Raw genomic sequence first — 28,000 nt, forward strand, 5'->3', positions numbered from 1 at the left:
AAATCAGCGGAAGTGACGGCAAGTGTAAGCAACCTATAGCAGCAGCCATTAGATGTGAAGGTGCAAATTTTGATCATACACACTAACATGCCATTGCGCTAATTTCTTTCCCTTCTTCAACACAGAACAAAACAGCCAACTCACAAGTCAAACAACTTTGCTTCCCCACATTCCTTTTAAGATACTGTATATATTTTTTCTTTACAAAATGAAATTAAAAAAGCAAAACAAAAAAGAAACCAAAACAAACATGTCATACACAAGAGCTGCTTTGGACATTTACAGAAGTCATTTACACACCAGTTAAAATGAAAACACTTGAATAGGCACAAAAGCAGCTTTCACTGTGAAAAAATAATCATGACAATGTCACTCGTGTGACGGGGAAGCGCTGTGCTACTTCAGGGATAAGCGTCAACATTATGTTCAACACTGAGCATCTTCTCAACATTATTAAACAATGGCTCTCTGGAGTTCACGCAAATGACATACCACTGAAACATTTACACTTATTAAACAGTGGCTCTCCGGAGTTGACGCAAACGACATACTCACCATTGAAACGTTTACACAGAAAGTGTTCTTATTTACTCACCCGCAAAAGCAAAATACTTGCCTTTTTTTCCATAACCGCAATAGTTCAGTTCCAAAACATCGGCTTTACAATTTGACACGTCCTACCTACGTGAAGTTTGACCCTTTTCTAGCACAGGGATGACTCCTCGCACACAAGTAAGTAATAACAGAAGTGTAGAGGAAAACAACGGCCCTGGTCATCTGTCCGAGAGAAACTGGGGGTGTGCATAGATGTTACAAACCTCTTCCCCGAGTTTCTTTCAACTTTGTTGTACCTGCATGATCAGCAAAATGTGCGAGCCGACATGATCTTCATTGTCCTTTTTGTGCAAATTTGGATGTAAACAAAGACAGTTATAGGTCGGGGAGGGACACGGGGTACAAGAGGTGAGTTGGCAAAACGGTGGAATAAATAAGAGGTGGGAAAAAACAAAACTGCCAGGTTTTCTGTGCTTTTTGTCAGGTCTGCCGTCCGGCGAATGACTTGTGCTTCAGATGTGCTTCACAGTTCAAGGGGTTAAACGCGTGGGTTCCACCGAGAGGGCTCTCGAGGATCCGTGCGCACCTGCTTAATGTCATACTTGCTATTGCCTCATCATTATCATCATTCATTCGTTCTGTTGAAAAGAAATGTACAAAGTACGGACCACATTCCCCGCGGCCTTCAACTAACTCAGGGCAGAAGCCTTTTCACCTAACACCTCTTAGCACTGATATCATTGCAGACCGGTCAGTACGTATGTAGCGTATATGTACACATGAAGGCCTCGGGGGCCAGCAAAAGACAAAAAGGGCCGGATTGAAGTATTCGTGTGCTGGCACTGTTATTTCTTGTCTTATTACAGCTGGATCTACAAAACAAAGAATTTTGATCACACCACATTCCAGGCGATAGCACACACGTCGTACATCTATCTGTTCGGGAGGAGATGCGGACGCCTCGACGAGCTGAGCTGCTGCCGCTGCGGTCCTTACGTCAGTACACCCAGGACACCGGGACCCATTGAGGGGTGTTGCACGCCAGTTCCACAGCCTCCTCCAGGAGGCGCAAGGTGTCATCTATCTCGTTGTTGATGATGGTCTGGTCGAAGTAGTGAGAGTAAGTCTGCTGCAGCATCTCCGACTCTTTCTGGAGCCTCAGCAGCGAGTCATCCTGAGGAGGAAAAAAAACAAAAACCTATACCAAGCAAAAACGCACACGCATTGGCAGTCAAGTTTCCGTGCAATGAGGATCACTACAGATGCGGCACACTTTAAAGGGCTCTTGGGATTTGACGCTACACAACCCACAGAGTCAAACGTGCACAACGTGAACGCTGAATACTTACAGGCAGTTTGCGACACCATTTGGGAACCTCCATTGCAAATGGGGGAAAAAAACAGGCATGCCAAAGAAAAGACAAGCGTGCTTAAAGCAAAGAGGGTAGGTGAGAAATGCAATTGAGAATATAACCGTGGCTGCTTGAGCGCCGCTTTTGGATGCGTGAACAGTGAGTCGAGGTTTTCATATGCAAAAACACATAGTAAAATGATAGTTAACCGTGTACTTCAAAATGACCCTTTCGAAAGAAGTTTTGTTTTCATTCTTGATTATGAGAAAAACGTGAAAATGCGCTATAAATCAATGACGGTTTCTCATACTTGCCCAATTTTAAACAATGATTTCAAATAGTGCTGTGCCACCCATGTCTAATTTATCCAACTTTTTAAACTACCTTTGTATCGGTATCCCTATGGAATATATTATTTAGCAACTCTAGAAGATAAAGTGTGCAATATCGTCTATTTGGTTTCCGGCTTGTTTGAAAGAAAACTGTGCGGCTGAACAATGCGCAATCGTACACAACTTGACAACAAAGAAAAGTTATGCAAAGGATTCACGGTCACACAACTTAGGATATGTTGCTCTATGTTTGAATAAATGTGCTCCTAATTTGAATTAAAAAAATGTGTTGTTCCTCTCAAGGCATTAAAACGCGGTAAATTACATTTGCTGATAGCTGCAGAAACCTTGGTAATAATTCACGTACCCCTTAAACATCTAAACAATATAAACTATTTGCGTTCCTTATTGAGCCCTTGTATATCACCATCGCTTTGAGATTGATTGAGTGTCGTTCACAGGATTTTACTGGAAACAACACAACAACCCGCTATTGAGTGCAAGGGAAGATATGGAAGCCTGTCACCGTACCTCGGTCAGGCCTGGCGTGATAGTGGGAGCCGCGATGAAGACAACATAAGGAGCAAACTCAGCAGTTCTGAGAATCTTCAGTGCCTGAAATGAGAAACGCAAAGACACACTCAACAAGTCTGTCATTTTCTTTGCCTTTCGCCCTAGCATTTCTCGTGTCAAATGTTCAAACTACGAACTGATGATACCTTTTGTTATGTGGAATAATGCTAGAAAATCAGAGAACTACAACTTCCATCATTTGGAACACAGCATTAGAGTTGGGTCCATTCACTTTTGCGATGAGCAGCTTGAATTTGAATGCGGCACAAGCTGGACACTGTGGAATTCCAATTCACTGCGGCTAATGATAGCACTATTAATTGCACTTCATTTGCACCCGCAGTTTGCTCGGTGTCTTAACAACATATTCACAAAAGATACCTTGCTAATACATGGCAGCGCACGCAGACACACCAACAAAGGTTGACAATCAATCAATCAAATTTTATTTGTACAGCCCTGAACCCCCGAAGTCTCAAAGGGCTTCACAGATGAAAAGAGGTCATGTCGAGACTTCTTACAAACTGATTACAAACTCGCTTTGCGCCAGCACAGTGGTAGGACTACAGCAGTAAGGAAAAGACACTCTCAAAAAGGAAAAGAAACTCGCAATTTTTCTTCAGCTTTTTGGTTATTTTATTTTATTTTTTTAGACTTTTTATGTTGTTTTATTTAATGTTAAGTATTGTATCGTGTTCAGTCCCAAAAGAGGTACCTATAAAGAAAATGCAAACCAATTATTATCATTGTGATTTTTCATACCAATTGGGACGTTGCTTTCTTAATCGACGGTGCACTTCTTTTCATTTTGAATGTCCCCTTGTGTAATGTGAGCCTCTACTGAGGAGTGCTTTGCTTTTGCCCAAGACAATTCATCCCGCAAAACTGCCTTTGTGCAGTCGCAGCAGTGTCAATAGAATAACCGTGTCGATCTGTGAAGCTCATTTGCATAAAGGATGTAGTTTCTGAGAGGCCCGGTGATTGATTTAACAACAACAACAAACAATTAATACATGTTCACCTTAACAAAGAGTTAGCGACACTAGTTTTAAGTTGCAATATATAAGTTGTAATATGATAGCACATATAGTTGGTTGCATTTACATGGGGTCTCTTTGGGCAGTGTAATACAACACGATTAGGTCCAATATATTTGGTGTGATTTACAAAATATGCATGACTAAAATGATACATCAATAAAATTGATATTTTAAATGTTGATTTTTGTGGTAAACATGAACAAAATGATGGATTTCTGTTATGCAGTTTTGTGCCTTCCTTCAATGATGTTTTTTTTGTTTGTTTTTTATTTGCAAGGGAATCCGGAAATGCATTGAGAAATGCAGAATGAAAAATTACATTATTAAGTGCCATAGTTTATGCATTTATGTATGTGTTTGTACACCGCTAAAATACTGTAGCATTTTTGTCAAACATCTGGTTTGGAGCGTCAGGTCCGATGTTGCACTGGTGAAAAATCGAAGCCTTTAGGTTGCCCATCCCCGCATTAGATGAAATGCATACTTCCCTGATCTCTTATAGGAAAATGTACTTACAATCTCAACGGTCAAACAATCTCTTGGAGAGAGATTTGAAGTCAAAGGGTCATTTGTGGCTGTTGACAAGTGTGCTGCACTTCACCTGTGGCTCCACATCCAAAATGGAGATCATGCCCTGAGCGTGGATCTGCCGAATAGTCTCCAGCCTGGTTCCGTACATTGCATCTTCATGGCTGCCGTACTCCAGGTAGTCATTGTTGCTGATGTCCTGCATCATCTGTTCATGAGATACAAAGTAATAGTTCTTTCCGTTTTCCTCATCCTTCTTTGCAGGCCGCGTCGTGTCTGGTGGAGGGAGACATGAGGAAAAGGTTCAGCTATAGACATGAAATTCAGCCAGGGCAAAAAAATGACAGCAACCTCATTAATGTATACAAACGAGTAGTGTTTGTGTGCGTGTGTGTCGCATGTGTATTTCTTACGGGGGATGGGGTAGGCAAAACGCTCTGGATGTTTTGTGATGAGCGTGTTCTTGATGTGCCTCCTACCAACTCCGTGTGCACCTGAAACGAAGTCCATGTGTGTCAACTTTTTTTTTCTTTCCCTTTTTGGCAGCCAATATAGACGACCAAATCATCAATTTGAAATGACAGCTTCATCATCATAATTCTTAGACGCTTGAAAGTAGACTTTACCAACCAGACTTACCAAGCAAAACCAGTGTTTTCCTCTTGAATGAAGGTAGCTTGACCACCTCTTCATATGTCACCAGATCTAGTTGATCAAACACTGTAAAAATAAAGGGCAAACGTTGGCTCCAGTAATGTAATCATGAAAGTAATGCAGACTATTGAATACCTTTTAACATGGATCAAAAGTGAACAAGCCAAGTCAAGGAAAATGCTATACCAACAAGCATCTAACTACAGTGTTTGTCTATTTACTAAGACAATAGTCTTTTGCATTCAATGGTCAACACATATTAGGGAAGACGAAGACTACAACGGAAGAGGAAGAAAACACAGAAGCTGGATAACAGCTCTCTGGATTTACTTACATGCAGCCAAGTCATAGGGTATGAGACAGCATGAAACATGGGCAGAGGATGGGAGCGCAAGGGTTAATAAACACACATATTCAAATCAAAGGAAACAAAAAATGTTGCATCCTAACTGGATAGTCAATTGGTTAGACAAGAGTAACACTGACTGAGGTGAAGGTCTTTAAGGCAAAGAAGCAGGGCAAGGCAGGTGAGGCAAATGCAGTATGCTAACACTGCATTTAACAGGACACATTTCAAAGTGCTACCGCAGGTTCGAGAGCAGATCGTAATTTACACACAATGCTGTGCAATGACTGCATTGTACAAAGACCCAGCCTGATCAAATACAGTACATACAGTATGCTAGAACATCACTTTCAAATCACTACTGAGCCTCTGCTGTTTATCGTGTCAGCACCGACTGGTGTACTGTACTGTGCAATATACTTTGATGCGAAAGCATGGCATTTACCTGCATTGTGCTTGGCCAAGTACTTGTCTTTATACTGTTTCTTCTTTTTGCCAAACCAGGTGCAACTAGCTTGTTGTTCCTGTTTGGTCTTCTCCATGGCTATACATGCCACACGCCTATAAACACAACATCAAGTGTCCCATGCTTGCACATAAGCACATGAGCAAAGTTGGCCATTTTGTCACTCACCACTCCTGCAGCTCTGGCGAAGGGATGAGGCCCGCTGTGCCATTCTTGGTATTCTCCAGCTTTCCCTGCCACCAATTGTGGTCATCCTTGGAGATAATCTGAATGATGTCACCCACCCTGAAGCAAATGCCAGCTTCCTTACAAGGTATGAGGTCATCTTTTGTCGGGTCATACTCAAACTGAGCACGGACATAGATCTGCAGGTGTGGAACAGTCAGACATGATTTTTGTTTGCGTCATCACGGGACAGCACAAGGTATTAGTTCCGATGTCGATGTAAAAATGAAGTGGCTGATAAATCAACATTTTGCAAACACATTGCTATCGAGAGACTAAGCGTGAAGGTAGGAAAGGAAACAGAATTGAAGGGAGAATGTGTCGTACTAGCTCAAGGTAACTGCCGAACTGTACTGTATGTCTCATTACAGTGAGGGCAGTGCTTTGCGATTGTGATATGGTGAGTCGGGATCTACTTCTAGGTGCTTCCTCTAGTAAACATCTTACCTTAATGGACAATTTGTCCTGGATAGCAGGTCTGGAGATCTATGGAGTTGAGAGCATCAAACACTTACACATGAATCATGCAGTAGAACAGGTTGTGGAGCACAAACAAGAGGTGCACCAAGAAGCTCACAACTGTAAGCTGAATGGGACATATGCAATGCTCTGTCCATATGCCATCAGCAGTAATTGTGGGTTACCTTTGCGTATTAAGTTAATCATGCAGCCCGTGAATGTTAAGGTTTACAGGGGAAGTTGTGACAGAGAGAAAACCCTGGTTTGATCAATATTTTTCCCCCTCCCAATTCAGTGTTATTACCTCGAACCTTCTAAACACACAGTAAGGGTATTTAAAGGTTCATTGGCGAGTGAGTATGACTCCCACTCGAGTTCTGAGCGGCACATTCCCCACTGCAAAATGACTGCCGTTATGAGAAGTCTTGTGGAATTTAGGATAACTATTTAATGGACCCTTTAGCGAAGTTAAGGTTAAATGTCCCGAGTCCAAGGTGGAAGTTACAGTGGGGATTAAACCTTTGTCCACCACGGGTAAAAATCTCTATTTATGTGCACAAAATAACAAAGAAATGATGGAATAATCTCCAAAAGGCATAAAATTGCTTTAATTTACACTTTAAAATTTGACAACAAAATTATGGCATATTCAAATGTAGTGGAAAATTAGCAAATAAACACCAAGAATATGAAGGCCATTTGTCGAAGCCATCTTGTCTTTAACTTGAAATTTTTCAAGTTAGCATAAAAAAACAGCTAAAATTTCATTGAATTTATTTCCCTTTAAATCCTGAAATGTTTCCTGTGCCACTACCTGCAATATCACTTTTCTTTAGTCAGCAGGGTGTCCAAATGTTTTTAAAGGGAATTATTTTCTGATATTTTGAGAGGGGAAATAACGGGAATAAAATAAAACCGATTCGATTCCTTGGTTTCGTTTTCTATGCACACGAAAGATTTTTTTACCGAGGGCGCCCACATTTCAATAGCCCTGCCGAATATAAATCTAGCAATGTACCAGTGATGGTTTTTACATATACATGAAGATTCAAGGTTTGCTGTAGAACTCACCTGACGAGCTTTGGGCTGAATTGTTGCAGGAAGATCCTGTTGGGTAACCAATAAAGCCTTGTAAATAATAGCATTACATATTTAACATTAAATGTATTTATTGCTTTCAAAGTGACGTACTGAAATTACAGTATATGTATACATACTAGGATGGAGCTGGTGACACTTGCATGGCCATTAGCAGCCGAATGTTGAGACAAATCTGGTGACTCCTTCTGTAAGACAAACCGTTTCCTATGCTTTTGTTGTCTTTTGCCCACATATGCAAACATGGAAGCATACTAGCATTTGGTTTAGTACCTCACAAGACTTGGATTGGGATCGGTAACTAGGTACAATCTTGAACGTGATGCTTCCCCTCATTTCCCTCTGTGGATGAAAAAGCACTTAAAAACTAACATACAAACAACAATTCAACATGCTGAGAGTATGAAAGATCACATTATCCTGTTAAAATAACAAACATCCAACTTAGATGGTAACTCACAAGCATTTTTTGGAGCTGTTCCACAGTTTGATTGGCAACACTAATTCCGTTAATTTCTCTGATTTCATCTCCAACGTGCAGGGTACCTGAAGTTGAGCAGCAAAAGTTGAGACAATGTACATGACATAATATGAAGATAAAGAATAAAAAGGGAGTTGACCTTGCCGATGAATCATTCCACCATGCATGATACGAGCCACAATGCAGTGGTTGAGCTCATTCATTTTCAGCGTAATGCCCTGTGAAGTATACACAGCAAGTCTGAGAGAGGTTTGATTGACTGACTGTGGTCAATGCAACTACACGAGTCCAGGTGTGCATCTCTATTTTTCGGACAGGAATTCGGAAATTCGTTGTGTGTGCGTGTGTGTATGCACCATAGCCTCATCTGTGTTCTTCTGGAACTGCACCAGGCGGACTCTGGTAACATTCTCCAGATCCATGTCTCCGTTGGTGCTGTCTGGTGAGTCTCCGTTCAAGTAAGGGGATGTAGGTGGAGGGGTCACTCTAAGTGCCTCATCACTGTAGACCTCATGTGCTACTACATCATGAGTCTGTAGTAGAGCCTGAGTGGAAACATGGAAAGCATGAATTCATAGCTAAGATACATGCTCCTTACATTGTGTGTGTGTTTTCATGGAAGCTTTAAAGAGTGTGGCTTACACTAATCCTCTGAGGCCACTGATCAAGTCACTGACCTACTGTATGTTTTTACCAACAGCTACAGTATTACCGGGCCAACATTATTGACAATCAAGGAGAGAGAACTAGCTGCCTCTATATTAGAAATGAGATGAGCGTATTGTTGTTAAGTGCAAATTATCGCTAAGTTTCATACAGCAACTTACTATGTTGCATTAAAAGCTGTCATTTTCAAATGTGAAGCTGAACCTCTGAGGAAAACTGAATTATTTAGCGGGATCAAATTGCAAGGCATTTCAGGCTTATTGGATAGAAGTTGACCTTAGGTGTGTCACAAGAGTGTACTTACAACCAATTGAATGTTACACATCCACTAATCCGTAGGATGTGTCCTCCAAAGGTCAGAACTTAACTTCTAAAGGCCTCACAACATAACCTCCGGGGAAGCTTGACTACATGTGGCCTTTCATAACTTTGCCTTCAGATATGGCCTTCGCTTTTATGGACACATTCATGATTGAGGGGTGCTTCGGAGCACACTTTCATGGGCTACATCGGGCTGTTTTCTTCTATGCTGCTCTAATTACAACCAGTCATTGTCCGGAAACCAATAAAACTGCATATTTGTATTACTACATTGTCAAAAAGAGAATACAGCACTTTAGAATGGTCAATAATTTGGAAAAAATAACATATCTGTGTAGGTGTTCACCAAGTGTATCGATTTGTGAAAAACATTTATTTGACTATATATTGCATCATTTCCATTTGCTAAATGTCAGAATAATAGGAGAAAGACATATCTGAAGCCATCACTAAAAAACACTCAATTAAAATATGGGAAACACTAAAGAAATCAGTCAAGGTAACTAACAGAGAATTATGGATATAAGTTACCCCAGTTCATCCTAGGGTGCAATTTCCAAAAGCCTGAAAATGCCTCGTTCATCTGTTACAACCATTATATGCCAGTTTAAGCCACAAGTCATCAAACCACTCTAAAAGCAGACACAATCTGACAGAGATGAGCGCTTGAGTCTTAAATATGTGTATCAATTTGAGTGCAAAAGCGAAAGACCCAGTGAAAATGCTGGCTGAGGCTGCTGAGAATTGGTAACTACACATGTTGCAACATGAGCTGAAAGGCCATTCTGCCAGGAAGAAGACATTATGCCGGGGTAGTTAACTTCTTTCCTAGAGAGTTGCCGTGCTGCATGTATTAAATGACTCCCTTCTATAAAACACCTGATTCAAATGAGCAGGATCATTATCAGGCTTCTGCAAAGCTTCCTGATTATTAGTATCAGGTGTGATGTAGGAGAGAGTCATCAAAAACATGCAGGTATGCGGCTCGCTAGGAACTGGGTTGCCTAGCCCTGCATTATAAAATTAAAAAATATATATAGATAAAAATAATATTAAAAAGATAAAATGACAGTTTGCTAATGCACACAGGGACAAAGAGTTCCTTTTTGGATACTTGTCCAGTTCATGGCAAAGGGATAAGCCTGCAAGCCAAAATAACCAAATAATACCATTACCATTGAAAAAAAAATAAAAGGAAAAAAAAAATCTGAATGTCTGACTTCATTTACAAAAAATAAAAGAAAGAAAAATTAGGGGTGGGGGGGACTCACCTCTTCCTTGAAATACGAAGGTCTTATTCAAGCAGTTGGGATTTATCAACAATAACAATACTTCCTTGATGGAAATTACGACATTCTAAATAACCTGCATTGAAGCAACCATCGTGTGTCATCATAGGGTCTTATACGATATTCGGTGAATAGCTGAACATAGATGCAAATGAAAAAAAATAAATAAATAACACGACTGCACGAAGTTTGACTTGTAAACCATGAATAGGTGGGGGTTCACCTTACACACTGCATGTATAGACTTATTGTAAGACCCACGCATACATACTAACTAATCGACAAAAATTCTGTTGTGCATTACAATTGAAACCACACCTCAGAAAGACACAAGAAAACATAGTTCACCTTCAAGGGCAAATGTCCTGCATATTCCTTGTGATTCTATGATCGATTTCAGAGTGAGTGGGTCCACAACCTGCCTTCTGGTTTCACCTTGACCGTGGCCAGCAGAAGAAAGCGCAAGCATTCCGCTCAACTGTTAAATGAAGCCCCTCAGAGTGGCTTCTCGTCATCCCTTCTGTTCACCAGCTTTTCCCTGGCAAGTCTGAATTCACTAACCCAGCTCAGGTGCTAAGCAGCTTTGTGTGGTCAGGGTAGTTATGCGGATTGCATACTGTACTCTACTTCTGACACAACAGCTTGGAGTTGTGCTAACAAACTTTGACACGCATGCACAAAATCCAGCATTAATTCAAACACGTGCACCCAGTATTTGTACCTTGATTATGTTGTCTGATTAGTGTCTCACAAAGATGTTGCGAAAAAACGCATTAAAATCTCAAAATTGACAATTCTTGTCGGACCACAAGGGAGAATCTGTAAGTTTGTGTGCGTGTGTGTGTGTGTGTTTGCATGTTCTGTGCGCCCACCATGAAGTGTGGTTGTGTGAGGATCCTTCTAAGCTCCTTGGCCTCTATGTTGTCTGGATAACAAGAGACTGTCTCGAGTACCTTGGGCAAAAATTATAACAAAAAGATTAATAACAATGACCTGCAGCAACTCTTCAACTTGCCATCATATGAGAATTGCTTCAAGCTTACCTCTTTGGCTCTCTGCACTCCATCACTGGGAGGATTTCGAATTTGTGGAGATGATCTGGTGTTGATTTTGTCATATAACTGCAAAGGAAAAAAAGCACCATGACTAAATGATAAAGGTTGTGACGTGACAAGAAGTTTAAAATTAAGAAGGTCAAATCACATCTAATAGGGTGTGTAGATGTTGATCCTGGAATACACTGTGGAGAAAGTCCACATCTTTCTCGCTACAGTCTGTCAAAGCATGAATCTCCTCTAGACTGTCCAAAACCTGTGACACTGCCCCTGAGAATGCAAACACAAACAAGTTAGCCACAAAAATATGTGCATTTTATAATTAAATTTAGCAGTCCTTTAAACATTCAAGATAACACAATACACAAACATTGGTCAGTGCATGTACAAACAGAAACATAAATACAACAATAAACAGGCAAAGGAGACAGATGCACAATCCCAGCACAGGCAAAGTCACAACGACAAGAACAGGTAAACATTCAGCTACTTAACCCAAAGTACCTGCTGCATTGCCCACACATGCAGCAAAACCAGAGAAACAGCAGCAGTGGCATCAATTTGACAGTAGAGGAAAGTCATCTCACAAAGTTACGCAGTGTAAATTGACAATAAGCAGCAATTTCACACATTGGGAAAAAGCTCTTAAATATTCTCCACATTTTGCAAACTATATTAAAAATATCAACCAAGTAAACAATATACAGATTAAATCTCCAACATCTATGGTTGGGCACATCCCAAAGGATTGAAAGTTTATGGAGGAAAGGTGCACAATTCATTAAGGGGTATTTTATATGGGATGAGTTGGAAACAAAAAACAAGAAACTTAAATACTAATGCTGAAGGGACAGGAGTCAAGAAGGTGATAATGCACATCAAAAGTTCTAAATGTTGGAGCAGGCGTACGTACTTTCTGCAGCAAGCAGTCCTAAGTGCAGCGATGCACAAGAAAGGATACTGGCATTAGAGGACACACAAAAACAGTTTCAGAAGTGTATGATTTCACAATGACAGGAAAAAGTATGCAAGGGGTACACAGGGCATGATCGAAAGAGCAGCTTGAGGAGAGAGGGAAACCAATGTCAGCAGAAGCAAACTAAATGAAGAAAGTAGCTGTAAGCATGCACTAACAGCAGCAGCAAGTCTACAACAGACGACCGCAACAAATCCAACAGGAAGTGCAGCTGAATGACTCAGAAAACATCAGTAGTTATAGGTAGCGGTATGTGCAACACAGTATGTTTATTACACGTTTATTACACATACATTTATTACAATCATTTTGCGTTGAGGTAAGCTTTTAACTTCAAATACAATGTATTGTAATTGGCAAATGTTCTTATTTCATTGTTGTGTGTGCCGTGAAAGGTGGTTTTATGGTGCCAAGAAGGAGGAATGCATGTGCAGTCTGAACTTGTCATGGAAGGAAGTGAGACTAGGCTGAGACAGGGATGTGCAGCTAATACTGTATAAAATTCCACAGAAAAGAGGAAGTTCTAACCAGACACGCTGTGGTCACTTCAAAGAAAAAAAACAAAACAAAAAAAAAACAAAAACGCAAGAATCGAAAGGCTTGAAACATGAAGAGTCTGGTTTAGATGGTTGATAACTACACGTGGTCTCAAAATGAATGAATGTGCAATCTCTTTATATATATATATATATATATATATATATATATATATATATATATATATATATATACTACGATAATCAACATTTCTGACAATTTTCTGAAATGTTCTGGTCAAAAATTAGTAACTAAACTTCATATTAAGTTTTGTTTGCACATGTTCTGCTGTGCCTGTTGTCAATAACTCCCTGTTTTTGAACATAAGGGTGGAGGTTTAAACTTGACTACTTAAATAAACTTAATAGAATGAATTAATATAATTTAGTTTGTTAATTAAATGACAAAATAAATAGGTATTTAAAAATATGTTAATCTGCTAAGTAAATAAGTAAATCTAGCGATCTTCTAGCAGTCCTCTCTAGAGGGGTATATATCATGTTCAAACATAAGTGTGTCAATATGTGCACTTGTCACCAAGACACCCAAGGCCACAGTTTGATGATCGACTTTGTGGGCATGTCATCGGACTTGCACCCGCATCTTTTGGACATTCAAGTGAAGAGAGGGCGGAGCATTGAACTGATCACCACTTGGTGCTGTGTTGGCTTCAATGGTGGCAGCAGATGCTAGTCAGACCTGCCAGGCCCAAACATGTCGTGGGGGTCTGCTGGGAACATCTTGCAGAAGACGAGTCAACTTCCACCTCTGGCAAAATTTCACACGCACCCCAGGGGAGGCAGAGGACATTGGTCTGAAAAGACAATGATCCGCACATCCTGAGGTGGGTGATACAGAAATTGTGGCCGTATGGTGGTCAGTGCCTGTCATGGGGGGAATCCTCACGGAATCCCCAAGGAAATCATATATTAGGTTGTTATCATTATGTGTTTGTGTCTTGTCTAGAATACCATGCACTGCCATCCAGCTATGCAGTTCTAGTTCATGTCGCCCAGTCCTTAGATAAAGCTGTTGACGCAGGAAAGGAAAGTGTCAACTGAAACCTTGGCCCAGCTGTTGGCAGCGCCCGGCTGGCGCTTTTTGTTATGTTTTGTAATGTCCAATCCTTTGCTGAATGAATAAAAAACAGGCGGGGACGGCTGGGCTTGCGCCGGTTTCGGCAAACATGAGAGTGAGAGCCAAGCCCTCCCTTTGCCAGTGAAGAAAAGTCAATCTTGGTTGGTCTGAGTTACTATTTTGCTGCTTAGCAGCTGGGCTTGTCTTAGTCTTCTTTCATAAATTTCTCTGAGACGAGGATCGGTCCAGCGGCTGCCGTGATGCAGACTCTGTCTGTCTGTCTGTCTGTCTGAGTTGAACATAAAAGCAAAGCTCTTGATTTACCGGTCAATCTAAGTCCTTACCCTTGCTTCCACGTGTTTCTGATCAGGTGTCCCGGGAATGTGCCGCTGGGAGGAGGTCCCGGGGACAACCCAGGACACACTGGGGAGACTATGTCTTTCTACTGGCCTGAGAGCACCTGAGCATCCCTTCACAGAAGCTATGATAAAGAGGCTGGGAAGAAGGAATTCTGGGCTTCCCTATTAAAAGTTGTTGCGCCCATAACCCGATTGGTAGAAAAATGGATCGCTGGATAAATAAATGCTATTTGCAGCCCTTATTACATTATAAAGCCACTGAAACTACCATCTAATAGTTAAAAGATACTTCAGTGTGCAGCACTTAATTGCAAAATGTATTTACTGGAGAAAAAAAATTGAGTTGTGACAGTCACCTGAGGAGGTTGGATCATCAGAAAAGTCATGAATATCCTCAGGAGGGTCACCATAGTAGGAATTAAACTTGTGGCTTGACACAGCAGCCAGGACTGCACCCTAAAAATGTGGGGGGGAACGCTAAAACTTGTTAAGTCGATGATAGGACAAATTCTCTTCTTTACACTTTGATTCATAGAGATCACTGTATTCAACAAAATGCTGACCTTGAGCTTTCTCCTGGCATTGAATTTCCTCAGTTGTTCCACTGTTTCAGGAAGGTGGATCTTGTAGGCATACCGGTCCCTCTCCTAGACCACCACAATAAAGGTTAGTGCATCCACACATGACACACCTAAGGCTCATTTCAAATTGCTCCAATTTGCCTTCAGCCAGGGATGATTGAGAGCCTCATAAACGGTGATTCTCTCTGCGGGGTCCAGCATCAACATGCGCCTCACTAGGTCTTTGGCACTCTCTGAGATGTGGGCCCATTGGCGTGGGTTCATCTGGACAACAGTTTCATGCAAAGATTTGAAGAGAGTTCGGTCCATTGAACATATGAACTCTACTCTAAATCGCAGAACTAGAACCACAATGGATGTTTGCAGGCAGGACAGAAGAAATCTGACTTCCTGCTGTGACTGCTTCTGCCACAGATTACTCATGCAAGAAAAATAGGCAACCTCTCAGTGTGCTGTAATCTCACAGTGCGACGATACCTCCCGCTTTTAAAGAAAATAGCTTTCACATCATACTGTTAATTGAAATACATGCTTGAGGGTGCCATGGGAAAAACAAAAAGTACCTTGTATTTTCCCTTGATGATAGCCTCAAAAAGGCGATCCTTTGTGCCGTAAAAAGGTAGACAGCCTGACAGGAGAATAAATAGGATTACTCCGCATCCCCACACATCCACTGGCTTTCCATATGGCTCTCTCTTGACAACCTCAGGAGCCATGAAGTGGGGAGTGCCAACACGACCTGAAAAGAGCAGCAAGATGTCATGACCTTGGAAAAAAAAATACACACCATTGATAAAAGTGACGAGCTCAAGAAAAAATATACAAAGGGGAGGCCCAAAGGTTAAAAATGTGTGTCTACCTCCAGCGACCAGACCTGACTCTCCCAGTTGAATTGCCACTCCAAAGCCTCCCAGTTTGACAGGAGCAGAATTCTCTTTCGAGGCCAGTAACACACAGTGGGGCTACATGCAGACAGAGAAGCAGGGAAACAAGAGCCACTCAAATCATGTGCAATGCGTAGGTACCAACTTGACACTGTCCTTACTGACATTGTCATGTGTTCACCATTGATATCAATTCCTAACAATAAAGTATGATGGCAGTAGTTCATCCACAAGCACAAACATCTCTAAAATATCTAATTCAAAGATGAAAATAGACAACCGCAACCAGAATATAACAAGGATGGTAAACACTTGTGACAAAACTCATCATAGGGTTGGGCAATAAATTTGATGAATTTGATTGTCATTTGAAAATTCGAACATTTAAAAATAGGTCATTGTGAATTGGGGCTTTTTCACAAGGCAAAATGATGGATGGATGGGTTAAAGTCAAAGGCATGTTTGTTTACAATACGTATGAACCAATTATTTGTGAAGCATTTTTTTTTTTTTTACACCAGCAATGAATGTGAAGAATGCATTAACACTAATTTAGAGAATACATTATTGCTGTCCGAACATTTTCCACTGAAGTATTTTTCAAGAAACATTTGTTGTCTATTTCTTCAATTAACAATAAATTAAAACAGAAATGATTCAAAATCACTGAATCACTTATTTTTGGCCCACATCACTCAGCTCACCATTTCCTGAATTAGCTTTAATACATCTCTCATGATGAGAGGTGAAAAGTTGGTAGGATGTGCGACACACCACCATAAAAAAAGAGTGAGCACAGACAACCCTCTCGAACTGAGTTCACAGTCATTTTCACAAGAACAACAAAAAGGAACTTGAGAAAGGAATGAAGATGCAACATGTGCAGAATTAACTGGGACGGTGAGCAAGTGAGTATAGTAAAAGTTCCTTTTTGTCAGTCACCTATTCAGACTTTTTTTTGTATTTTCTGTTTAAGATGACTGGAGGATAACGCCTTGGACCTCAACACGCTCATGTTGCTTTGGAATTTCCCAACAGTACAAGAAAAGCACCGACAGTAAGTGTGTGAAAGAAAAGAATGTACAGTTGTGTTCAAAAGAATAGCTGGTCTGCAACAGTCCCAGGATGAATCTGTTTTTGTTCAAATTTCAATCTCTACACCACATGTTTTTGGAGGTTATAACAGAGAACACAGTTATTGGCCTGAAAAGTCTTATTGCACCGTTTGATGACATGTCATGTTATTAACACACACCAAATACAAATGAGTTGAATGTATATTCACCCCATTTTTCTTGTATTAATTTCTGCACATCTTCAACTAGTCAAAAGTTTTTTAGTTCATGGTTTAAAATGGTCCTGAATTATAGATATACTGTAATTCTTCCACAGTATGACGAAATATTGAAGAATTATGTGATAATCGGGTGGCATGGTGGAAGACTGGTTAGCATGTCTGTCTTACTGTGCAGAGTTTGCGTCCGACTCTTGGCTTATAGTGTGACGTTTGAATGTCCTACCCGTGCCGCCGCGTTTTCTCTCTAAACTCATGCTATATACTGTATCTAGAAAACAGTGTTAATTATATGTCGAGTTGGACTCTGCACACTGCCATGGTCCTTATTAGCAGGGGTCAATTGTAAATATACTGTATTGTGGAAAAATAAATAAATTAACATGGGTCAACTGGAAATGTATAATGGAAAAGTACATTTTGAAAAAATAAAGATAAAGTTAAAATACCGGCAACTTCCTTTTGGGTCCCCTGTGTAACATTTTTACTTGAGTTGGATGAAACAAATTGATTTTTTTCTATGGTCTTTTTTTCCATTTGTTCAAACAATACATATTTTGTATATAAGACATAATAAGTAAACAATTAAATACAACAAAAGACAAATATCCAGAGGAGGTAAAATGCCCCACTCAAAATATGTTGCTGTACAACTTCTTTGCAAGGAATATATTAAAACTGCAAAGACTTGCACAGAACAAAATGGTACTGGTCGTGTCTTATTCTTGACACTGAGTGTCACCCACATCATGATACGCGTACACTTTAAAAAACTCATGAAGAAGAAGTCATGACATTATAGCAAAGACATTTTCGCAGCTGAGCTTTAAATAAAGTAAATTCCAAAGGAAATATAAGACATTGTTTATAATATTAAAGGGACCAAAACTGAATGTTTGGTAATGGCCCAGATCATGACCCTCGCCTCTAAGAAACTTCTTCAGGGCGACTGAGGGATTTTACGTGAGTTGAGGAGTACAACAACGAAGCTAGATGCTAATGCTAACGTGGATCATCCACCTTGTCACTGAAGCGATCAGCAAGCTATTTAGCATAAGCAGCTTGAGAAGACCCACATGTTAACCGTTTTTTTCTATTTTACTTTCAATAAAAGAAGTGGTCACGTCGAACCATGACTGAGTGAACCCTTTAAGCTCGTGACCCTCATGACGATAGGCAGTTAAGATGATAGCTGGATGGATATTTGGTAATCGGAAAAAAAAATATTGAATCAAAAAACAATGATATATTACGCGCATTATTCAGAGGCAGCTTTGCTCACATCGCAGCCATGTAGATCTGGGTATTATATCAGCTTTATGAAGTGGATGATGCTGTTCATAGCTGGGCATTTTCAAAAGTTAACAACTTGAATTACTTGCCCTCAGTTTGAATTTTAAAGATTTCTAAAGTTTTGACTGGTGGTATATTAGCTATAGCAGCTATTATGCTAAAATTAGGGAAAAAACCCGAGCCACGCCCAGCAAAGAGACACATACTTTACAGTCATATCATGACGTCAGTATCATCATCTATAGAGCTTGCTGATGACATGGATCTTTTAAACAGGTGTGTTGGAAAGCAAATTATTGAAAACACGCAGGATTCCGACCCCTGAGGATCGGAGTTTGACACTTGTGTTCGATACCTATGGCTATGGTATACACTAATCAGGATTTTAAGTGCCATAATTCCCCAAACCTAAGAATCACTTTTTCCCCAAAAATGAAGGCCAAAAGTTTGAATGTTATTTGAATGTTATTTTTATCCGAGGAAGATTGATCTGTTAGTCACATAAACAGAGTGCTGATGCTTAGATGTGCATTTTTATATAGGTTGTGGCCTTACTTACAATGATTACCAAATTGGGACAGGCTAGAGGGGGACGTCAGTTGGCTGTTAGCAAGCAGCGCCTGTTGCAGCTAACAGCAGCTCGTGTTAGCAGAGGTTGTTAAGGCATTATTTTCAATAAAACAAGTGAGCAGACTGAACCAACGTCCGAGTCCATTCTTGTTCACACTCAGGAAAGTTACTAAAACGGAGAAAATCCTGTAAAAGTTGCGCCCCCAGATTCAATTAAGAGTGGCTAGGTATGCAGACGAGGGCTAGCATTAGAGGGCGCGGGAAAGCTATTCCATTTGACTTGTTTATTAATTGCGGTCTTTTGGCATTGCTTTGAACACATTCAGTTACACTGTTGAGGCGTTCACTGACCGCTCCCAATGTGGGAAATCAGAAATTCACTTAACTAGACGCTACAAATGAATAACTTATGGATATGAACCCAAGGACATTTTAAGAGTTTAGGAAGATAAGATTTATTATGTTTTGCTATATTTTTTGCACTGGTGCATCTCATACACAGTAACAGAAAATACCAGAACTGGACCTCAAAATTAAGGGTGCGATTTATACAAAGGTGTGTCTTATATTTGGGGAATTATGGTAATGTCTCCCGCCCACAAAACGCAAGTAATTTCAGACTGCTAATATACATCAACACCTTCACTGACTCGCCACCAAAATCTTATCTATTATTCGTTATAAATGGGGAAAAAAAGAGAAGTCAATCCAACCCCAATGCAAATAGGTTGTACCTAACATTCAAACATGAGTCTAGTGTTTCCCCTTTCTGTGAGAAAGTACATGCTGAAAGAAATGTGTTGATTTGTTTGTCCATAATGAGTAACATTTCTGTTTAATTTTCTCAGAAACCGGTCTCTGCCGAGGACAACAACGATTAAACAAAATGGACAGCTCCACTGACTCGTCATCCGTGTTCAGCACTACTGCCCTTGCTCACACTTCCGTGTTCTCGCTTTCAGCCACATCGCTTCCCACTCAGTCTGTTCTCATCTCCTCTGTGATGACTCCAAACCAAACTATGTGTTTATTAGATGATGCAACCCTCCGTCTGCCACTAGCTGTTGTCTATTCCCTATTGTTTCTTCTTGGCTTAGTGGGTAACCTCTTTGCCTTGTGGGTCTTCCTTTTTGTTCACTCCAGCCGCAACTCTGTGCGTGTGTTCCTCATCAACTGTGCTGTGGCGGACTTGGTTCTTTTGGCATGTCTTCCCTTCCGAATCTTATACCACGTTTTGGGAAACCGCTGGCTCCTGGGACATGTGGCCTGCAAGCTGGTGGGGAATCTATTCTACATGAACATGTACATAAGCATCATGCTTCTGGGGCTAATCAGTCTGGACCGCTACTTGAGGCTTAAAGGGAACGGCAGGGTGAGGAGGGGCTTGGGCATGCGACTGTGTGGGTGTGGTTTGCCATGGAGCTGGGTGGCATGTGGAGCATTATGGGGCCTGTCTATGGCAGCATTGATTCCCATGATTGCTACTGCGGAGGACAAAGAGGACAACCACAAATGCTTCCAATTTAAGCAGAGGCGGCTCGCCAGAGGAAAAGCCTACTTTAATGTTGTACTTGTGGCAATGTTTTGGTTTGTCTTCCTCATGCTTATCATGTCCTATGCCAAAATCGCCTACCAGTTGATGAGAGTGTCACGGGACAAGCCAGGACTTCCCAATGCACAAAGATATGAACGTGCGGCTAAGAAATCATTCTTTGTCCTCTTCTTGTTCACCCTTTGCTTTGGTCCCTATCACACCTTTCGGCCAATCTATATTCTCGCCCAGCTTAATGAGACAGCATCCTGTGACCACTTGCGCGTGGTGGATCACGTCAATGAGGTCATGCTGTTATTCTCTGCCTGTAACAGCTGTTTGGATCCTGTCATGTACTTTCTTTTGTCTGGCTCTCTGCGCAAAACCGCCTTACATGCGCTTGAGAACAGATGTAGCACTCTGCTTTTCTTCCAAAATGAAGCCACATCCAACAGCTCAACAACAGAGTTACGAAGGCCTTCAGTACCGTTGGCTTTACCAAGAACTGCGGACTGACTCTTCCGCACTGGTGTTGACATTTTTTTTCTGAATGTTATCAGTCAATTTAATGCTGTGCTAAAAAAAATGTTCAATTTGTTTTATTGTTGTACAAGTTACATGTCTAATCCGGGGGGTTATCACTGTCAGTGTCTATTATATATAGGCTTAACAAATCACATCTGGTATTTTGCAAAATTCTGGAGTAGGGTAACGTGCTATGAATTGATAGAAACTGTTACATAAACATGACATATTTTCGCATCGCTTCCTCTTCTAACTCTCTGTAGATCAGGAGTGGGAACTCAACTTTTGAAAGCACCCATTTAGGAAACGTCAAACTTGTCAAGGGAGATGCCAACATGCTGTTACCTCAAAGGTGTGATTAATTTCAATGTACTGACATTGTATAAAATATTAAATTGTACTTCAATTTTTACTTGTATAAATACGATACTGTTTATGTTGTTTTAAGTGCGAAATAAACATGTACAACGGAATTAAAAGTGTCATTAATATTTGCTATTGTGAGCATTTTGTCACTTGTCAGCATTCACTAAAACATGCCTACAGTTTCAGTGGGCATATATTTCTCTACACTTTTCAAGTGAGTTAACATTTTAAGCAAAAACCTTTCATTTATAATAGCTATTTGTAGCAGGGACTCTCAAATTGTTTTCTCAATTAGTTCTATTACATTTTATTTTTAATACATTGTAAAAATTATACTTCTTTTGAGGAAAATTCAAATGAGATATTTTGTGCTGCACACCACACACTGAACAGAATCACACATGAAATGGAGAGGTTCGGTATATGTATGCTCTTTATTCCATGACACCTTGACTGGATGGCATGATGAATGAGCCTTTCTCAGATAGAAATAGAGGTTGCGAAAATGCAAATGTGTGGGTATGTGTTACCCTGGTCCCACCACAGACACATTTCTGGCTACACCCCTGCAATATAACAATTGATACCAAACATAAATACACAGGTGTACCTTACTCTGTATTTGAATTTTAAAAAGTAGAATTTTAATGCCCCAGACAAGTCACTGCATACCACATTCCTTTTTGTGTGCATTCATTTGCATCAACAGAACAACTGTGCCACTTCCTTGCGTATAATGAAGCCTTCGTGTTTAACAGAAACATTTAATTCATAGCGTCTGCAGTCAACCTCTCAAGCAACCATTCACATCAACACCAGCTCAGCGGAGTACTATCACCAACTAGCGTTCAAAAGGTAGACTATGTGTTAATCTAAACTGCAACTTCGACATGTTGCCAGATGGTAACTTGCTTCCTTTTCTGTTGTGAATGTTAGCAGTGTAGCAGAAAGAAAGCTGTCGACTCACCTTGACGTCACGGTGAATGACGTTGTTATCATGGCAGTAGCGAAGTGCCTCCAAAATTTGCCTCATGTAGTGGCTGCAAGGAAATATATGGATCAGTGGTTCTCAACCTTTTTTCAGTGATTTAGCCCCTGAAATAGGTTTTCATCCAAATATCATCCCAAAAAAAAAAAAAAAAAAGACTTAAAACATTCCAGTTAAACATGCCAATATCAGTGATTGACTTATTAAACTTTGGAACCTTTCAAACTTCATTTGTAATTGTTCACCAAAAACATTATCAACATAAAGTGTTCTCTTTGGATTACAGAAAAGATCGGTTATCAAAAATAATAAACTTGATAATGAATAAATATTTTTCCACAAAAAAATAATCATTATAAAGTGTCAGACTGTTCTCGAAAATAAATAATTATCAATAAATATTTGTCCACTGAAAAATATTAAACAAAACGTCATCTTTCGGGATTACAGTAGAGATATTTTCACAAAAATAAATCATTATCTTAATTATTAAAAAATATTTGTCCACAAAAAATAATCAACATAATGTGTTAGACCTGTTCTCAAAAAGCTTTCATTAACTTAACAGATAACAAGAAGTGGTGGGTGACAAAGTGGGTCGAACAATTCTTCTGGCTTTTAAAAATATGAATATTGAATTATCTACTCAACATAAAATGTGTTTTATGAACTTGTATTTTCCTGAAACATTTAATTAACTCAATAATTATTTTTCATGGATATGTGCATGTTTTTTTTGTTTGTTGAGTACCCCCAGGGGTACCCATACCCCCATTTGAGAACCACTGATATCGATGATTGTCACCTTCAAATTACTTAGTATCATTTTAAAGGAACTATATAATGGGAAATTGACTATTTATATATTTGGATACTAATGGTTGGGTATCGAGCCCATAAATCAAGAGTAAAATGAAACAAGGTAATGTATTGTGTCATGCCAATTTCCAAACAAAGTTGTTTTTTTTTTTAACCGGTAATTTAAATTTTATAGGACACGTCAAATTTGACAGAAACAAAAGAGGTTGAAAAATATGGTACAATTCTTAATCCTCTGGATGTTTTGGTGAAAGATATCTGGAAACCATTTTAAATAGTGAAAAAAAATGAAGAAAATGTCTTATGTTTAAAAAAAAATAGTGGCTTTTAGCAGCCTTTTTGGTTGTTTTTTGGCGTGGTTGTGTGCATGAAACATTACTTCAAAGTTACGGACAAAATAGTGTCCCACTCTGTTCATGAAACAACAACATAGTAGTCACTAACCACATCAATCTGACAAAAGTAATAATAAATTTAATTTAATGAAGTTAACCAATTAACATCAGGCAAATTTTCAGCTGTTGTGTGACTATGCACAATCTTATTGGGAATCCTATACACTTTCATAAAAAGAGAACTCAAGACAATGATGGGTTTCTTACCTGGCCACAGCCTCGCTGTATACGAAGCCAGCATCAGCTCTCTTCACGATTTCAAAACAAAGGTCAGCTCCATCCATACTAGAGGTAAGAGGACAGAATGGTTACATTTAGGCTTTAATCAATTATTGATGGCAAACGAACTTACACATACACAAATAGTTCTGTTCAGAACCCATAAGGCATCCTACATCTAAGAGTTAATTCTTGAAGTACTGCATAGTCTGTAATGTGCAAAAGGGAAGAAATTAATGTATTCTATATGATACATTGCAGCAGAGAAGAGATTTGCATTGCACTTAATAGGGAACATTTATCATTTCTTCTAAATATTAGAAGCAAAGGTTAGTGTTATGCAAATTTAACAGACAATCTGGTAAATGTATTGGAACTGTGTTTAGTAATATAAGCAGTCTCACAAACAAAGGGTGTGGGCAAGCTAGTTACCTTAAATTACTTTCCAAATATTTAAATGAATGGTTAAGACACTTCAGCGCTAAATGCCAAAAATGTCAAATGAGTTGTGAGCGTAACACATACACTTACAATTCAAACACCATGTACAGCATGCCATCGGAACTGTACGTCTCCAGCAGCTCCACAATGTGCGCATGCTTCAGCATGTGACAGATGCTGGCCTCTCGCTTCAGATCTGAACAATGAGACAGGATGTACTTTGAGTATTGGTTAGCAATGCCAAATCAATATTCAGTCGTTCTTGTAAATCCCTTATATAAGTCCCTTATAAATCAAGAGACTCTTGACATTGTGAAGATTCGCAAAGCTAGTGGAATCATGTCTACATAAACACACTCAAAGATGAATTCCAGAATTTATGATAGGTCAATTGCAGTACAGAAATGTTTCTGAATGAAATATAAGGAATTGTGGCAACATTATCCAACGTGGACAGACAACATACAGTTCAACAATAATACTGTACTGTTTTAATTTAGACTTCACCTTGTAGGGAACTGGGTGTTATTGAATTATGCACCACTAGAGGGCAATGAAAAGCATGCAATGTACAGGACCTGCAACCAAATAAAAGCAGTGTGCATTAAACCAGTTTTGGCCATGTCTGCGTGTGGCAGGCTTTAGGATCATGCCAATGACTCAATTTTAGAGGATTCAGGTTTCTATTAGACTCGCGAAAGGCCAAGTCTCCAGAGGCTGTAAGCATACCTCCTCCTGAGGACTCATTTCCTTGTCTTGCTGTTGTTGCTGGCTGCAGAGCTATTCCCTGATAGGGGCCCTGCAGATGGCACTTTGCAAGCACTGACGTGCATGCATGTACATGTACTAGATCCAGATGACTCCTGCCCCTGAAGCCTACCTGTTATGCGTGCAGACCACATTTAGAGTTGGGCATCAAAGTGTAATTGGTGGCAACGTATTCACTGCCCTTGTGTTCAGATGTGGTGGTACCGGTCACTTTGACAATCTCTTGTTGCAGGTGCAAAAGGCTCAAGGTTTAGGTACAAGCATGGCTACGAGTTCTAGACACCTTCTCACCTTCAGTGCTGAGGCCTGGGCTGGAGGTGAAGCTGGCCACATCAACAATCTTTACAGCAAACTGCTGGCCTGTGTCCCTGTTGATGCAGCGGCGCACCACACTGAAAGGCCCCCTAAAACAAACACAATTAATCAGACACTTATGCATGTGTGTCCAATCATATGGTCTGCCAAAAGCCACTTAGGAGCCTTATCATATGGACGTTTTGCCATTATGTTGCGGTTTCCATTTTGTGTGAAATAAAGGAACATGCATGGTTGGGCCAGTAAAACATTCTTTCCATCCAGTACTCGGCTGATGATCTGACAACGGCAATAACCTTTGCACACAGAAGAGCAAATAAAATGCTACAGCAGCTGTGCAGTCTTTTGTCACGAAATCTTGAGTCCCATTTGTAATCATGACAAGATAATAGGGAATGCATTGAAAATAAACTTTGAAATAGTGCACAGTATATTAGACGCATAAAGGGAAAGGGATCTTATTTCAATGTACAGTATAGATTTTTTTTTTTTTAATCCATCATATTTCTTAGCAGAGATCAAAAGGCGATTATAAAAGAGAAACTGTGCATTAGGGTCTGGGAAAGTGCAGAGGTCGCATGTTGCATCACACTAGCTGTGCGATCATATAAAACAGCCACACGATCCTCACACGTGAGGACAAAAGAAAGCATTAAGAAGATGTTACCTGGAGTGATTTTGAAATAAATTGGAATTTTGGCAAACTTTTTCCCTATTACTATGTTTGGTCAGCTACAGCCTCCACTCAAGGCTGAAGTCTGAGGGCCATTAACCCGAGAGCAACGCCAACCCTGCGTGTTGGAGACCGGCTCTCGAGGACTGGAGTTTGACACCTGTGGTGCAGAAGCTCGAAAGGTGGCACCCCAGAACCTCAATGACCTGACAAAAGAGTGGGATGCCATGCCTCAGCAGACGATAAGTTGCCTTCTGAACAGCGCTCATGACGATTTATTGAGACGTTCACATTTTTTGTTGTGGTGTGACGACCATTTGTTGTTACATTTAGTCTCAATCAATTTTTGGAGAAGGGGAAATCATCAATGCATCCTTCTATTTAAAACTCTTACTTTCATTATATGATATCACTGTAGCATAAACGTATTGCGTTTTCCATAAATTTCACCCGAAATCCAAATATCCCAAACTTTTTTGTGAATATTGTATATTCATTAAATCTCACTTCAAACTTCCAAAGCAAAGGTATTGAAAAGTTATCACAGAGGACTCTTTGCTCTCTCAGCCAACTTCATTCATGAGATAGCTGGTGGTACTTAGCTTCAAGGTCATTTTCCAGAACCTTTGTTTGGTGACCAGATATCTTCAGTAAGTGGGAGTGCCACTTCGAGGGACAGGGGTCTAAGAGTCTAGAGACCATAAAGACATAGAAGGCCCAAGCCATCATCTCCCACAACGTGCCAAAGTATACAATTCCAGACAGTTTGACACTTGCTTTGTGATGTTTTGACAGATGTTTTGATTCGTGGCTGAAAGCTGACCTCCACCGAGTGGGCTATCAATTGCAAACTAAGCATTGTAATGTTGTCTTTGCATCCAAATTTTCAATCACACGATATCTTTTGCACACACACGAACCACGTCACTTTAGATTGGCACAGGGAAGCAGTGATGCCAGTATCGTATTGGCCCAATACGATAGATGCATAACTGTCGTTGCAATGATCATATTAATAATAATAACTATAATAATAATAAAGGATGATAAAGATGAGCATGTGCCGTGTCTGTACTCACTTGCCAATCACCTCACACAACTCGTAGACATCTTCGAAAAGCACGTCGTCGTCCGCCATGGTCCAAAGGCAAACTGGGGAGCTCAACCAACAGCCTCTTCACAATAGTTCACTATCTGCGCACCTAATTAACGGTGGCGTTGTTGTGGTAATTCGGTGACACCGGAAAGGGTATGTCTCAAATAAGAGATCCAAGGGGTCCAAGTTCGCCCGCCCGCCCCACCTTCACTGGTGCTGATATCCCGGTGAGCGGGCTAGCCAGTTAGCGGGCTAGCTCAACGGGAACCACAGACCAGACCGCAAGCGTTTGCGATTTTCCTCCTATGCGGGGAGACAATTGCATGACTCCGGTCATCATTATTTCAACGAAAAAGTGCAGGACTCCATCGGCAAAAAGATTTCCAGTTCGTTCCACGGTGCTCTGAGCTCCAATAGCTAACGTGGCTATCCACTATAGTTAGCTTTCTAGGTTAATGGGCTCGCTGATGGTGGAATAGCCGGTCGTCTCCTGTGTACGCCCAGTATCTTAGGTTTTACCCTACTCAAATGTATCATATGGACAATTCCGCTTTCCGAAACCAAGCCAAAAAAAAGTATTCACGTTGGAGTCGATCACAACGCCGACGCATACGCCGTATGCGCCCCTTATGACCGTCCAAATTGCATCACCACCTCAAACGTTAGGTCCACCGTTAGACGGATGCTGGTGGTTGCTCCGAGTTCCACAAATCTGTCGCCCAAGAGCCTGGTGACCCAAAATGGCGTCCCACTATGCAAACCATAGTTTATGTCTTTTACTGACGTTCGAGCCAAGATGGCATTCATAGAGCGTCTGATTTCCAAGCAACGGTGTCCAGCCGCCCAGCGTCCC

General features: G+C 40.4%; 2 protein-coding genes across 15 annotated transcripts; one reads left to right on the plus strand and one right to left on the minus strand.

Moving 5' to 3' along the window:
• Nucleotides 1-156: 156 nt before the first annotated feature.
• Nucleotides 157-27,999, minus strand: LOC148427866 (peripheral plasma membrane protein CASK-like). Of its 13 annotated transcripts, none has more exons than XM_088408137.1 (29): nucleotides 27,131-27,998; nucleotides 25,355-25,467; nucleotides 24,386-24,491; nucleotides 23,843-23,920; nucleotides 22,401-22,473; nucleotides 15,830-15,932; nucleotides 15,534-15,709; nucleotides 15,112-15,234; nucleotides 14,953-15,036; nucleotides 14,746-14,845; nucleotides 12,354-12,371; nucleotides 11,589-11,710; nucleotides 11,429-11,506; nucleotides 11,258-11,338; nucleotides 8,466-8,654; nucleotides 8,249-8,327; nucleotides 8,089-8,174; nucleotides 7,902-7,970; nucleotides 7,748-7,816; nucleotides 7,602-7,637; nucleotides 6,519-6,557; nucleotides 6,015-6,211; nucleotides 5,826-5,941; nucleotides 5,020-5,100; nucleotides 4,794-4,874; nucleotides 4,454-4,656; nucleotides 2,771-2,854; nucleotides 1,905-1,931; nucleotides 157-1,729 (listed from the first exon to the last, which is right to left on the minus strand). In XM_088408137.1, exons 1-29 carry the CDS (start codon nucleotides 27,187-27,189, stop codon nucleotides 1,553-1,555), a joined length of 2,847 nt encoding a protein of 948 aa, XP_088264263.1. In that variant the 5' UTR covers nucleotides 27,190-27,998; the 3' UTR covers nucleotides 157-1,552. The 13 variants fall into 13 exon arrangements, with proteins under 13 accessions (XP_088264263.1, XP_088264262.1, XP_088264264.1 ...); XM_088408136.1 differs by having other exon boundaries at nucleotides 11,589-11,713; XM_088408138.1 differs by having other exon boundaries at nucleotides 5,020-5,085; nucleotides 11,589-11,713; nucleotides 27,131-27,997.
• LOC148427867 (putative G protein-coupled receptor 34) lies at nucleotides 16,647-21,527 on the plus strand. 2 transcript variants are annotated; one of them, XM_088408098.1, is made up of 3 exons: nucleotides 16,647-16,762; nucleotides 16,831-16,911; nucleotides 19,860-21,527. In XM_088408098.1, exon 3 carries the CDS (start codon nucleotides 19,898-19,900, stop codon nucleotides 21,056-21,058), a length of 1,161 nt encoding a protein of 386 aa, XP_088264224.1. In that variant the 5' UTR covers nucleotides 16,647-16,762; nucleotides 16,831-16,911; nucleotides 19,860-19,897; the 3' UTR covers nucleotides 21,059-21,527. The 2 variants fall into 2 exon arrangements, with proteins under 2 accessions (XP_088264224.1, XP_088264226.1); XM_088408100.1 differs by having other exon boundaries at nucleotides 16,734-16,754.
• Nucleotide 28,000: the final 1 nt, after the last annotated feature.

This window comes from Hippichthys cyanospilos, chromosome 2, assembly GCF_059441005.1.
Source record: "Hippichthys cyanospilos isolate Australia breed blue-spotted pipefish chromosome 2, RoL_Hcya_1.0, whole genome shotgun sequence".
Taxonomy (NCBI): domain Eukaryota; kingdom Metazoa; phylum Chordata; class Actinopteri; order Syngnathiformes; family Syngnathidae; genus Hippichthys; species Hippichthys cyanospilos.